Here is a 13,476-nt window from a genome sequence, read left to right on the forward strand (position 1 = left end):
ACAGGTAGTGACGACTCATTCTCACGCGTGTCCGTCGCTCATTCTGTCACGCATTCGGGTTTGTAGAAAGGTTGTCTTCCACTCATCCCCCTCCTTCATGTGGACTTGATGATATCCACTTTTCAAATCAGTCTTTGAAAACACTTTTGAAGCATTCAACTCATTAAGCATATAATCTAATCGAGGAATGGGATAATGATATTTTACCTAATCTTGTTGATGGCCCCGATTGTCGACGCACATTCTCATCGATCCATCCTTCTTGGGCACTAAAAGAGCTAGTACAAAACATGGGCTCATGGACTCCCTTACATAGCCTTTCTCAAGCATCACTTGCCTTTGTAGCTCCCTAGTCTCATCCGGATTGCACCGATATGCCGGTCAATTGGGCAAAGCAGCACTGGAATGAGATCAATTTGATGCTCAATCCCCCTAATCAGAGGCAACCCTTCCGACAACTCCTAAGGAAATACATCAACGAACTCCTTTAAGAGAGCCATGAACTAAAGCGGAAGAGAAATATGCTCTTCAAGTGTTGCTTCCTCCATGAACAAAATGAGAACTAAGTTGAAGTTCAACAACGTCCTCTCAAGCTCTCTCTGAGTCATCACCAAGCTTTCTTTCTTCGAACCATTCACACTCGCACTCTGGTCCTTCTGCACTAGCTGCGGACTGAGCGGTGTCAGGACAATACTCTTCCCTTCTTTGGTGAATGAATAAGTGTTCTTGTATCCATCATGCAAAGCCCTCCTATCGTACTGCCACGGTCGTTCCAACAGAAGATGATTTGCACTCATTGAAGCTACGTCACATAATACTTCATCGTTATACGTTTTCCCAATTGAGAATGGAACACGAACTTGCTGAGTGACTCGTACTTGCCTTGATCCTTCAGCTATCTCAACTTATGGGGGCATAGATACTTTGCAGTGGCCAGATTCAGCTTATCCACCAAGGTAGTAGAAGTAACATTGGTTCCACTCCCACTATCAATAATAACTCCGCACACCTTATTTTGGATGGTGCACCAAGTTCGGAAGAGATTTTCCCGCTATTCTTTTTCCAGCTTTGCTTCAGAACTCAAGACTGGACGAATCATGAGCATCTCACCTTCATCAGCAAACTCTACATTCTCTTCTTACGCACCTCCAGACACCTCCTCATCCACCCCTTCATCTTCACTCTCGATCTCTTGAGTACTCTAGATGGTCATCACTCGTTGATTGGGACATTCAGAACCTATGTATTAGAATCCAAGACATTTGAAGCACTTGATGTACAAGCTCCGAACAGGGCGTTGCGGATCAGTTTGCTTCTCCTTTCCCTTTGTCACCTCAGCTTGAGGCTTATGAGAGCCCCTTACTTCCTTCTGCTTCGCATTCCACCTCGAAAAATACGCCTTTTCAACCGAACTCCCAGCCACTAGTTTCGAGTTGAACACCAGCGATGCATTGAGTTTGCTACGTTTTCGCTACTTTCCATCTCACTAGTCAACTTAATCACATCTTCCAAAGACACATAGGGCTACAACTCCACGACATCCGCAATTTCCTTGTTCAAGCCACCAATAAATTGAACAATGGTCAGCTCCCGTGACTGATCCAATTGGCATCTCATTGACAACATTTTGAACTCCATAACATAATCTTCAACGAACATACCTCCTTGATGAATACGCTGCAGTTTGAGGAATAGATCTTGCTTGCAATACTCAGGCATGAATCTTCTATGCATGAGGTGCTTCATCTTCCCCCAACTACAAATCTCATCTTCCCCATCTCTCCTTTGCTGCACCTTTAATTTTTCCCACCACAGATTCGCATAATTGGTGAACTCGAGAGCAGCAAGCTGACACTTCTAGGTTTCAGAGTACTCATAGTATTCGAACACTTTATCGACACGTTGGACCTACTCTAGGCACTCTTCGAGGGAACTTTTGCCTTTGAATTGCTGGATCTTCAGCTTTGAGGTTGTTAACGACGCCCTTTTGCTGTTGTTGTGAAACCGACTGCTCTTCTTCTTCAGGAAGTTCATCCTCCTGGTCAGCTTTATATTTCACTTGAACATTCAATCTAGGAACTCGATGTGCATGCTATGGAGGAGGAAGCGCCACAGCCATCCACTCAAGCGCTTGGGTCACACGATCGAGCAGTGCAAAGAGCTCCTTTGGAACCCAAGGAACTGGGCTTGCTCGAGCGTGAGTCCCCTCGGAAGTTGATGGATGTTTTCCTCATCCATTGCGTTTCTCATAATGATTCCTTACGAAATACTCATATATACACTCCCTCACGTGTTTCACTCGGCTATTCAGCAATAAACCTTCACTCTGATACAAAATGATGCGCTCACAGACCAGAAATGGATAAGAAAAAAGGGTGGAGGGTAGAACCAACTAAACTCACTCGATAAGATAACTTACCACGAATAAGAAAAGTCGTTTTGATTTGCCACGCTCAAGGATGAACGATAAGAATCGAGATTTTCACCACTAGACAAGGAACTTGTTCGGATAAGAAAAGAGAGGAAATACTCTAGATAATTTCATTCAAAATATTCATTCCCTTCTCATTGATCAGAATAGAGCATATATAGTTCTCTTACAACCACTTAGATATAATGACAGCAATGGAAAGTAAAGATATCTAGTTCCCAAGCATGGAAAAGATAGATTTTAAATGAAGTTGGTTGAACAAGAGTCTCCAAGCATTACCTCCCCATCCACTTTGTTGCAACTACCATTATTTGAAGGAAATTCGTCCAAAATCCAGTTGGATAATTAATGAGCCACCTACTTTATTTGATTAGATGTTTGACTACCTATTTCCATGCACTATAGTAATGGGCCAGGGGCGAGTTGCAGCAAGCTTCTTGGCCTTGAAACGCGTGATAGGACTTGAATTAAATCTGGGCTCGTCTTGGACTACATTCTAAGGCACATCATTTTCTTCCACAATTCTTTCTCCTCTCCTCTCTCCATTTGAACATTAACTCTTTTTTAACTCCCTCTTCGCAATTTTTTTTATTAATTTCATTACTTAATTTTTCTAGTGATTGTAAAATACAAAAAAATAAAATAAAATTACGTCTGACTGTACATAGCGCGAGTACGATCTTGTTATTGACTGTAATAGCTTTCGAGTAATAAGTTTTGACAATTTACTCATTTCTCAAAATTTCTCAAAATTCATTATTTTTGGCTTTTAATTAATTTCATCACCTTGATGTGACATATACTTTTCATGAACTTTATAAAATAGTTCATTATACAATAAAATAATATTTTAAATATATAGTTACATTGATAAAGATTATACAAATACCAAGTATAATGCATATATCAATCTTCTATAAATACTAGATTTTTACTTGCGCCATGCCGAATTATCCAAATATTTTAAAATTTTAATAACATTTTTTAATTAATTAATACGTCATTTGATATTTTCAATAAAAAACCAATCTATTTTAGAAATAATTGAAAATGTCAACAGATTTTTTATAAAATATTACAAAAGCATTTTGATGATAATTAATGAATAATAAAGAACGAAAAAGAATAAAGATAAAAGGTAAACGACAACCAAACAAAAGAGGGAGCCACAAATCTCTCCCCAAATAGAGAACAACAAGGAATTCAGCTCGAGCTCGCTATTAGGCTCATTGAGGTCCAACACCCTCACCCAACTCCAACACTGTGTTCGCGAGCTTAGGGTCTGGTGAACCTACGACTTGGGGCTTTCTTGAACTCTCAAAGACAATAATCGTTCGAGCCAGAGTTTCATGAGCTTTGGGATGAGTTGAAATTGGAGTTATTAAATCCATAACTAAACGCCATTTACAAAACAAAAAGGAAAAAAATATTCAGGGAGGCTCATGTTCACCCTTCGAGGGTGATTGCTCACACGTGCGAGGAGCAGCTGACATCATTCCTGACCTACTCACTAATACTATTCCCACCCCGGGATGGAATGACCTCAATTCTTCTTCTTCCTTCTCCTTCTTCTTCGGATATGGTGGCGGTGGAGACGCGAATGCACAGAGACAGCGAGCGAGCACTGCAGAGAAGTCGAGAGGAGAGGCGGGGGTGAACTGAACTGAGAAGATCGGAGGATTCGTTAGTCTTCCTTCGCTCATTCAGCTGCTGATTGGAGGAGTTACGGCGGTTAGTAGCTTCTGCCTTCGTTCGACGGCTGCCGGAGGCCTCAGACTGGTGTTGAGCTGATCAATCGACGTAAGTAGGAAGAGAAGGGCAAGCTATACTGATTGACAAAATTTCATCTGACTGTTCGATCCTGCACTTCCGCGTAGAGACCTTCGAAGTAGCTATACAGAGACCATAATCGTCAGCTCTGGTTGTTGGATTGGAGAGGCCTAGTTCCTGCTGCTGTTGAATAGAGATCCTCGAGGCTGCAGAGGAAGTGGTTGAAGATCAGAAATTGCAAGCTTCAGCTCGGATTGTCGGAGAAGGAAGGTATATTTCTGATTCTTAGCTCGACTACAATTCTGAGTATCTCATGACATCCTTGCTGTTCGGTGCACGTGTTTTAGTTGTTCCTTGCTTGTTGAAAAATTCTGTAGTCCGACGAAACTTTTGATTCAATACTCGAGGATGATTGAGGAGAGAAAAAAGATCCGTTTTGCTTGGATTAGCTCCAATTGATGAGCGCGATGGCACGTCACACTTGAGCGAGTTAATCTTTCAATCACAAGAGTCAGAGACTTCTTTGCCATCGATCAGCATCACCGAAAGCATGATATAAAATGAATTAAGTGACGATCGGACCAATGCTTTATAAAATCGAATTTATCACGATGCTGCTTGATCGACTCATATTGAGGCTGATAAGTTAATATCCGACAGCTATTTCACTTGATCGATATTCTTGCTTTCATTCAGACTCCAGAGTTAGTGTTGGATAATTCTGTGGTGATTGATGTTTCGGTATTCTACCCTCTTTAGATGAGTTTGTTTTCGAGTGTTCTTATTTTGTAATAAATAAAATCTGATAAATGATTCCATACTCCACAGAGCTGAAACCATAATGATTTCCACCTTCATTAGATGATTTCAAGCATCAACAAGATTATTAATAATTTGATGGACTCAAATGTAATAATGAAAATTGTTTTAAAATCATACTATTTTCTTTCGTGTGTATCACGAGAGGAACTGCAACTTAGCAGCATTTTTCAGAGTTATAGACCTTTGCCGCTAACCTGTTTTCTTCCTTCTACTCTACCCTATTATTCCTTCCTTCGAGCCTTCTCTGTCTCATTCACTCTACCTAGGGTTTCTGAATCCCAGGGCGAGGTCTGATTCCTATTCGAAGTGCTGTATAAATATATTATCTGTATGCACAGCTGAAGGACGCACGGATGCTCCTCGGTGACGATTTATGGGGTCCTCTGCCACTCTCCGCCTCAATCTTCCACCTTCTTCCTCGCGTTGCTTCCTTCAGGTATCCCTGTCTCTGTGTCGATTAACAGCGTTTTATGGCTTGTGTGATATGGTGCCCTGCTTGACAACTGTTGTTGATGTGTTGGGAGAAGTTTGGTGCTTCGAGAGCTATACACCCAAAAACTAGGGACCCATGGCCCATTACTATCCTTAGTTTGTTTGGTCCCTTAGCGGTCGACCGGCGATCGTTTTGATGGAAATGCATATATTCATAATCCTGTGACCATTAGCTCCAGAGGGTATGCCAATTTGAAAAATTAAGAATGTGTTTGGTTTTTGAGTTGAGTTGAGTTTTGGTTTTAATTGGTTTGTAATGATTATATTGTTGAATTATGAGAAAAAGTGTAAAAAAGTAACGAATAGTTGAGAGAATTTAATGATTAAGCAATGATTGTGTTGTTGAATTGTGAAAAAGTAATGAATAGTTGAGAGAAATTTAATATTAAAAATTGAATTGAATGGTTAAAAAAATTTAAAAAAATAGAATAAGTAATGATTGTGTTGTTGAATTGAAGATAAGTGGAGTTGAGTTGAATAGAGTTGAAAATTTTTTTAAAACCAAACACACCCTAAAGATTTCCCAGCTCATTGCTACCCTAGGGCTCCCCGAGGGAAGAAAATAGTCAAGTAAATATCGGGCTGAACTCATAGTGTTTGACTGAAAGATTATTCAAAAGATAGAGAGTCTTACTTTAGCAGCTTCCAAATCACTATGAACATTATTTCAATCTTCATAGTATAAACTTATTGGGCATAGGAGTTAGTGCTGGTCACTATATATTTAGCCAGTGATATAGAGTCAAAGACACTAAATATCGCTAGTTGCTTGCTGTTTTACAAACTGTTTGCTTGAGCAAATAATTGATCAGGTTTCTATTATTGGATGAGAAATATAAAAGATTTAGCTTTGAAACCTATAAATGCTGTCTCATAATTGCTGCGTAGGTATCCAGTGCGATGAGCAAAGATTCTGGTTGAGTTATACTTGCTATTTTGAAGTCTTTTCATGTGCTAATATTGCCCGTTTCTATTGTTTGCCTTGCTCTATGTAGTGCTATTTGGGGTTAAACTGGAAGCAGCAACCGTTAACTCTTTTCAGCTCCTTAAATAGAAGAAACCAGTCTCTTCAGTGCATCAAATCGGTAGCAAATAATAAGAAGCAACACCTTAATGGAAATGGATCTACTGAACCTTCAAGGATTCTTCTCGAGAGACTTTTCTCACAAACACAGAAGCTGGAAGAACAAATGAGCAAATATTTGCGTCTTCCTCAGGATCTTCACTTGGAGCTGAATCTTGAAACACTGGAGTCGGATCTTCAGGCTGCTTTGGCCGTCCTAAAGAAGAAGGAAGAAGATCTGCAGGAGGCAGAAAGAAAAGTTAGGTCGGAACACATTGAGTTGAGCCATGCCAGGGAGGAACTAGTGCGGAGAGAGGAGGTGATTACTTCGGCATTCTCCAAGCATGAAAAATTGAAAGAGGAGCTGAAGCAGGCTAATTTGACCTTAGCCTCTCAAGCCAGAGAAATCGAAGAATTAAAGCTTCTTGCTCGGGACAGGGAACAGGAGATCCTGGCTGCCCAATCTGCATTATCCCTAAAGGAAGAAGAATTGGAAAAAATGAAATATGACTTGGTGAAGAAGACAGAGGAGGCCTCGATGTTCGAAGTCAAACTCAAATCTAAGGCAGAAATGCTGAATGATGCCAATGAAGTCATAAAGAACCATGAACTTGAGATTCAAGGACTCCGAAAAGCAATATTTGAGAAAGAGCAGGAGTTAAAAATTTCATTGACAATGAGAAAGGTTGACGAGGAGAAGCTGAGAGTTGCAGAGACCAAGTTGGAGAAGCAAACAACTGAGTGGTTTTTAGCGCAGGAGGAGTTAAAGAAACTGGCTGAAGAAGCATCTAGGCATGAAGAGGAATCTGGTGAAACGTTGGAGGAGTTTAGACGAGTGAAGAAGCTTCTTGTGGATGTGAGGTCTGAATTGATGTCTTCTCAGTCATCTTTGGCCTCTTCGAGAGAGAGGATGGAAGAGCAGGAGAAGCTTTTACAGAAACAATTAGAAGAACTCGAAGAGCAGAAAGAAGGCATCCTCTCTTACATTACAAGCTTGAAGGATGCTCAGATAGAAGTACAGAGCGAAAGAGTAAAATTAAGGGTTGCAGATGCTCAAAACGAGGAGCGTGAGCGTGAATTATCCACGCAGAAAGAACTGATGGAATCGTTGCAAGAGGAGCTGAAGAAAGAGCGAGCTTCACTCCAACATGCACTTGAGGAGATGTCATTCGTGCAGGCTGAGTTAGATCGGAGAAATGCTGAATTCGGAGAGACCCACAAGCTTCTTGAGTTTAAACAAGCGGAACTTGTGGAAGCAAAATTGGAAATCCAGCACTTGAAGTCTGAACAGGCTGCTCTTCGGCTTGTTCTGGAGGATAGAGATCTCGAACTCTTGAATGCAAGGAAGGCCTTAGAAGAAGTCAACCAGGAAGTTGGAGAGCTAAAGACACTCATGGATAGCAGGGAAAATCAGCTCATTCAAGCTACTAATATGATAAATGAGAAAGATGAACATGCTAGGAGCATGCAGTACGAGCTAACTGACACGAAACTGAGGTTTGCTGAAGCTGAATCTGTTGTAGAACGTATTATAGAGCTGACAGCCAAGCTGGTTGTGTCAGTAAAGGATGAAGAGCATGGTCTATCATTGAGCTCGTCCGAAGAGGGCGAGGAGTGGCTAAATGAGCTGGTCCTGGGAGCAACAGATGATTATCAATGGAGGACAAGACAGCTGGAAACTGAGATGGGTTTGACCCGACAGATCCTAAGGGAGAAAGAGATGGAGCTTCTAGCCGCCCAGGGGGCTCTAGCTGTCAAAGATGAGGAGCTCAGGACCGTCCTCAGGAAACTGGAGGAGAGAGAGAAGGAAATGAAGAGGCTGAAGGAAGAAATGACAAATGATGCCAGTGAGTTGAAGAAGCTCTACGAGCTGGTGCAGGAGAAGATAGGTGAGAAAACCATGGGGGATCTTGCAATCGAGAAGCTTCAGCTGGAGGCAGCTCAACTCGAGGTTGAGGCTGCAACCACTGCACTCCAGAAGCTTGTGGAGATGAGTCGAGAACTGTTAACTAAAACTAGCATGTGCATTGAGGCAGACTCTGACTCCGATATCCTGAATAATGGCTGTTCCTATAATGACATGAGCTTGGACGAGAACAATGAATGCCTCAGTGAGGTCAAAGCCAGGGTGGAGAGGCTTTCAGCCCTGAGCGAGCAGCTCGTGAGGGAGGCGGGCATATCTGTGGGGGTGGAGTAGTAGGTGTATTTATTGGAAGTTATTGCATTGCTGTAAATAGGAGAGAGATTTGACTGTCAAAAGTTTTTTGTTCGACAAGCATAAAGCCCTGAGAGGGATTCCGTTCTGTTGTTACCGGAATAAACTAACACTTGAAAAACTAGTGCTGTGCGTGTGGAGCAGAAAGGATCGTAATGAGTGTTTGTATTGTATGCTCACTGCGATTTTGGTGAAACAATTTGTCTAGTCTTGTGCCATTCATTTCGGGAACACTCTCGTCTGTCTTCGTTGGCGCTAGGATGTCCGTTAGGCCCGTGTTTACTTTTTGGGAGTTTTTTAGTGAGGGAGACGAGACTACTCGGATTTCCTTTCCCCTCTCTACCAATTTCAAGGAAAGGGAGAGTTCTCCCCCTCCAAATCCCTCCTTCCCCTTTCCAAATTCCTTCTGACACGGGTTTAGGTTGGCACATTTTGTCGAGAGCTAATGGGCGTTTTTCCAGTATCGAGAAAGTGTAAGAGAATTTGTCATATTGCAATCAACATCCAATCTATCATACGAATTTAATTTCCGCTCTCCAATATCTTGCAATAGGAGTTCTCAATTCGTGTAACAGTATTTTGTCACATCAGCAGTTTCATAAGTTTAGGTATTATCATATTCATGCAATAAATTTTAAGAAAGTAATATAAAAATAAAATAAAGAAAACGAGGTGAGCATCAGTTTATTGGTGTTGTAACAATAGAGATATGACTAATCGTGTCCATTGTCCCATGTCCCGTGTTTCAAACTTTCCATTCTACTTTTCTCATTTTTATTAATCTTTTTTATATATTTTCTTTCGAAAATTTTCTTTTTTTCCTTTTATTTATTGCATGTTAGATTCACCTTTTCTTCGATCTTCCTACTTTTTGTTATCAATACATTCTCTCTTTCTTTTGTTTTCATTTTTACATATGCCCTCATTACGGATAAACTACCAAATTAAATATTATCATTAGAAAATTTATTGATCCTTAGACATCTTATATATAGAGTTGTATATAAGTAGGTAAATATCTATTATCTTATTAAATTCAGCATACTTTATATTCTTTTATTTTCAATGTAATTTTTTTAATTTAAGTATTAATATCACATTTTCCTATATAAAAAGTACTTGAATTTTGTATATCTAATTGATAAATGACTCTATAAAAAAGTATCAATAATAAGGACCTTTTTTATTTTCTTGTTCTAGAAAGTTTTAGAAAATATTATCATAATTGTTCTCCTACCTCGAACAATTTTATGATTTTAATAATTGGTTGTTTATTTGATCCACACCGTTTTATTCAACAACACCATATTATTGATACTTTTATATGAGAACTGCTTCAATTTTTTTTTTTAAATATTCGACTCTGTAATATACATTTTTTTTAATAATTTAATAGAACTAAGTTAACATTATCTTAATATATTTAATTAGTTGCTTACATTTAGTATATGTTTCTAATAAAATGATTGCCATATAATAAATCATATAAAATTAACTTTCATGGAAAAGAATGTTAGAACTTATATTATATATTCACATCCTTTGTCAAAATTAATTTATGGTAAATAAAAAGTCACAAGATTTACAATCATGTAAAATAACGATAAAAACATACATATTACCCCGATGAAGCGAGGCTCTTGCACTGGTTACTGTAAAGTTTGACTTTATGACATTGACATTGATGGGATTATATATCTCAGAAAATTAAAAGAGAAAAATAAAAACAGAAAGGGTTAATAAAAATATAAAACATAAACATAAACATTTTAACAAGTCTAACACGAACTTTTTTCTTTAACCTAAAAATACACAAACCTTCGAATTGATAATAATTCTAGCACGATTTTAAATTTTTTGTTAATTTAAATGGAATCGAGAACACAGAGTGCGCCGGCGACCCCAATCGGGGGGGTCATGGTAAGGGTCATGGCTCCATCCGCCGGAATCGGGAGAATCCCAAATTTGAGGGTTCGCCCAATTCGGGAGGGGGAGTCCCCCCCAAATAGGGTCTCTGGCACCCTCCACTCGATTGATGTCATTAACGCTCTTCGTAGCCTCGATTCCGTCAAAATTAACGAAAAACTTGATGCCGTGTTAGAATTGTTATCAAATCGAAATATTGTGCATTTTTAGATTAAGGAACAAAGTTCGTGTTAGAATTATTAAAATGTGAAAATTTTGTGTTTTTTTTGTTATTAACCCTGTGCGGACCCGAATGTGCTCTCGTCGGGGCCTGCATGCGCGTACTGTGGAGTGGCTTGGGAGTGTCCACATTCTCGAGGACACGTGACGAACACGTGTGAAAAGGAATTGCCACCTACCATTTTACGACCCGGAGGTCGAGGGCCGGTAAGTTACCCGGGTCTAGGGGTATTGGGATACACCTAGTTTTGCTAAAGCATTGGTCATGCGGAATCAGAAATTCTGAGTTCGAAGGTTCTCTTACGTGCGGGCCTATATCCCGCACGTCTTTTCTGTACTCTACCTTGCTAGGCTTGCTGTTTTGTTTATTTATCGCATGATTTAGGATTGCACTTGACTTGCCCGTTTTGACACCATAAATTCGGTGAAACGATCGCTTCAGGCCAAGAACCTGAAAGAGGAGTAAGCTCGCGCGTCGAGAAATCGGTTTGCTATCCTCGCACTACGGTTTATCGGACCATGATGGTCGACTCCCCGCGCGAACCGAAACTGCGAGGCATTGAACCCAGTCGTCATTGAGGTTAATGGATCGACTCGACCGGTTCGATGCTCAGACCTCTTGCTCACCGACCAGGGATCCTTACAACGAACGAATAAATGTACGAATAAATGTCCTTACAATGTACTCTCAAATAAATACAAAAGAATACAGAACGTGGATCCCGGTCGGTTCGCGTTGGGCCAATATTCCGCTTCAGCTCAACGTGAATTTTGAACGATCTACAAGTAAATTAAAGTAACGCGAGCTCAAAGAGCCGGGGGTCGGGTCCGACCGGACCGACAGGTGACAAGAGAACCGATTGATTCTTGAGATGACCGTTGGACCAGTCGAGCTCCCGAGCGATGCCTAGCCACGATTCACACACCTGATTCAAGTCGCCTTCCGCATAGACATTTCTCGGAGCGAGGTGGTGACTTGAGACTAGACCCCATTCCGTACTCAGGGTTGCGCGTGCTCGATGTGTGTGGGGGCGTCGGACCCCGTGATCGATAGTTTGGGACGTTGGACCCCTTGCAAAGCGTGACCAACGAGCTCGGGCTTGAGCCGCAACAAACAGTAAGTAAAAATGGAAAACAGACAAAAAAATGAGATAAATAGATAAAAACATACAAAAATTGAAAAATACAAACAAATACAAACAAGTTGTGTGTTAGGCCGAATTTACGTGATTAATCCAATTATGACCTGGGGTTAATTGACAAGCAATTTTGCTAGCCTAGATAAGCAAGAAGACATGCTAAAACGCGGTGCTCATTCGATTATGCGAGTGTCGATTTGTTTTAATCTTGTTATGTATAGTGACAGTACGACTTCACTGTTTATGCCAAGCACGTGTTTTGACCCTAGATTTGGAACCTAGAGTTTCACCTAACCGTTATCTAATGTTCAATTAAGTCAAATGAATGGTTAATCAGATTTTGTATGTTTTATGACAGAGATGCAGATCTAAGTACCCATATCTACGCTAGGATGACAGAAACACCTAAATCAGATGAAGAGGGCTATGCAAATGAGACCTGTGCCTGAACGGGCTACCCATCTTCAACTATGGATCGAAGTGTTTCAATCACCCTAACGCCTAGGGTGTCGGCAAGTCACGAAACGACGGTTATGCCATTGAAGTGTAAAATGTGTAAAATGCTCGTGCAAAATTGAGATCACGTGACACAGACTATCAAAAGTCGGTAGCCGGTGCCGATCGATCCCTTTGATCCATCTAGGTCATGGCAACCCCGAAAGCACTGAGAAAACGGTCGTTCCGCCCGGGAGATGTCTAAGGAAGGTTCGTACACCCTGACTCAAGCCGCCTCAAATAGAGCCCAGACTCGTGTTAAGTTACACGACCGTTCGTTAGATGCCCATGCTACGCGCGTTAAGTGTCTTGGTACTTTTAAAATTGTGAGTTTATTACAAATTATTAGCCGATTCGAGTGATTTATCTTAGGCCAAATGGTTTATTTAGCCAAATGATGCGTCCCATTTTCCCGTATGTGGAATTATCACTGATTGTGGCCTTGAGCCTTGAGCGTTACGGGTTACCGAAATCAATTCGCGACATGGGAACCAAAACGGGTCCTTGAGGGCCCGAGGTAGTTTCAGATACTCGAATCCATACATAATACTTAAACTAATGTGCCTAGCATGCAATCTATCACGCAACAAATGACAAAAATGTAAAATACAGTTACAACCAATCGGAGGACCGACTTTTAGACTTAAAAAGGAGGCCGCCCTTGACCCGATTAAGATCAAAGAGCTCTCGGCCAACTCCTCAAGGGAAGGGCCGTGAGCCACCTTGACCCGGCTCGAGTCTTGAGTGGTCTCCTCACCCGATTTTAGTCGTTCTTCGCATACATAAAACATCAAACACGATAAAGACACGTATTTTACAAATTCGATGCCGCCATGCTCTTGAAAACGCAAACACTCAAGCATACACATACATGAAATTTAATAGAATTGATAAAACGACACCG

At 40.7% G+C, this 13,476-nt stretch overlaps 1 protein-coding gene across 2 annotated transcripts; it reads left to right on the forward strand.

Annotated features, from left to right (window-relative positions):
* Nucleotides 1-3,980: 3,980 nt before the first annotated feature.
* LOC116210432 (golgin subfamily A member 6-like protein 7) lies at nucleotides 3,981-9,011 on the forward strand. 2 transcript variants are annotated; one of them, XM_031544308.1, is made up of 4 exons: nucleotides 3,981-4,231; nucleotides 4,309-4,471; nucleotides 5,362-5,459; nucleotides 6,511-9,011. In XM_031544308.1, exons 3-4 carry the CDS (start codon nucleotides 5,397-5,399, stop codon nucleotides 8,773-8,775), a joined length of 2,328 nt encoding a protein of 775 aa, XP_031400168.1. In that variant the 5' UTR covers nucleotides 3,981-4,231; nucleotides 4,309-4,471; nucleotides 5,362-5,396; the 3' UTR covers nucleotides 8,776-9,011. The 2 variants fall into 2 exon arrangements, with proteins under 2 accessions (XP_031400168.1, XP_031400163.1); XM_031544303.1 differs by having other exon boundaries at nucleotides 3,981-4,471; nucleotides 5,306-5,459.
* The last annotated feature ends 4,465 nt before the right edge of the window (nucleotides 9,012-13,476 follow it).

Source organism: Punica granatum, chromosome 1 (assembly GCF_007655135.1).
Source record: "Punica granatum isolate Tunisia-2019 chromosome 1, ASM765513v2, whole genome shotgun sequence".
NCBI lineage: Eukaryota > Viridiplantae > Streptophyta > Magnoliopsida > Myrtales > Lythraceae > Punica > Punica granatum.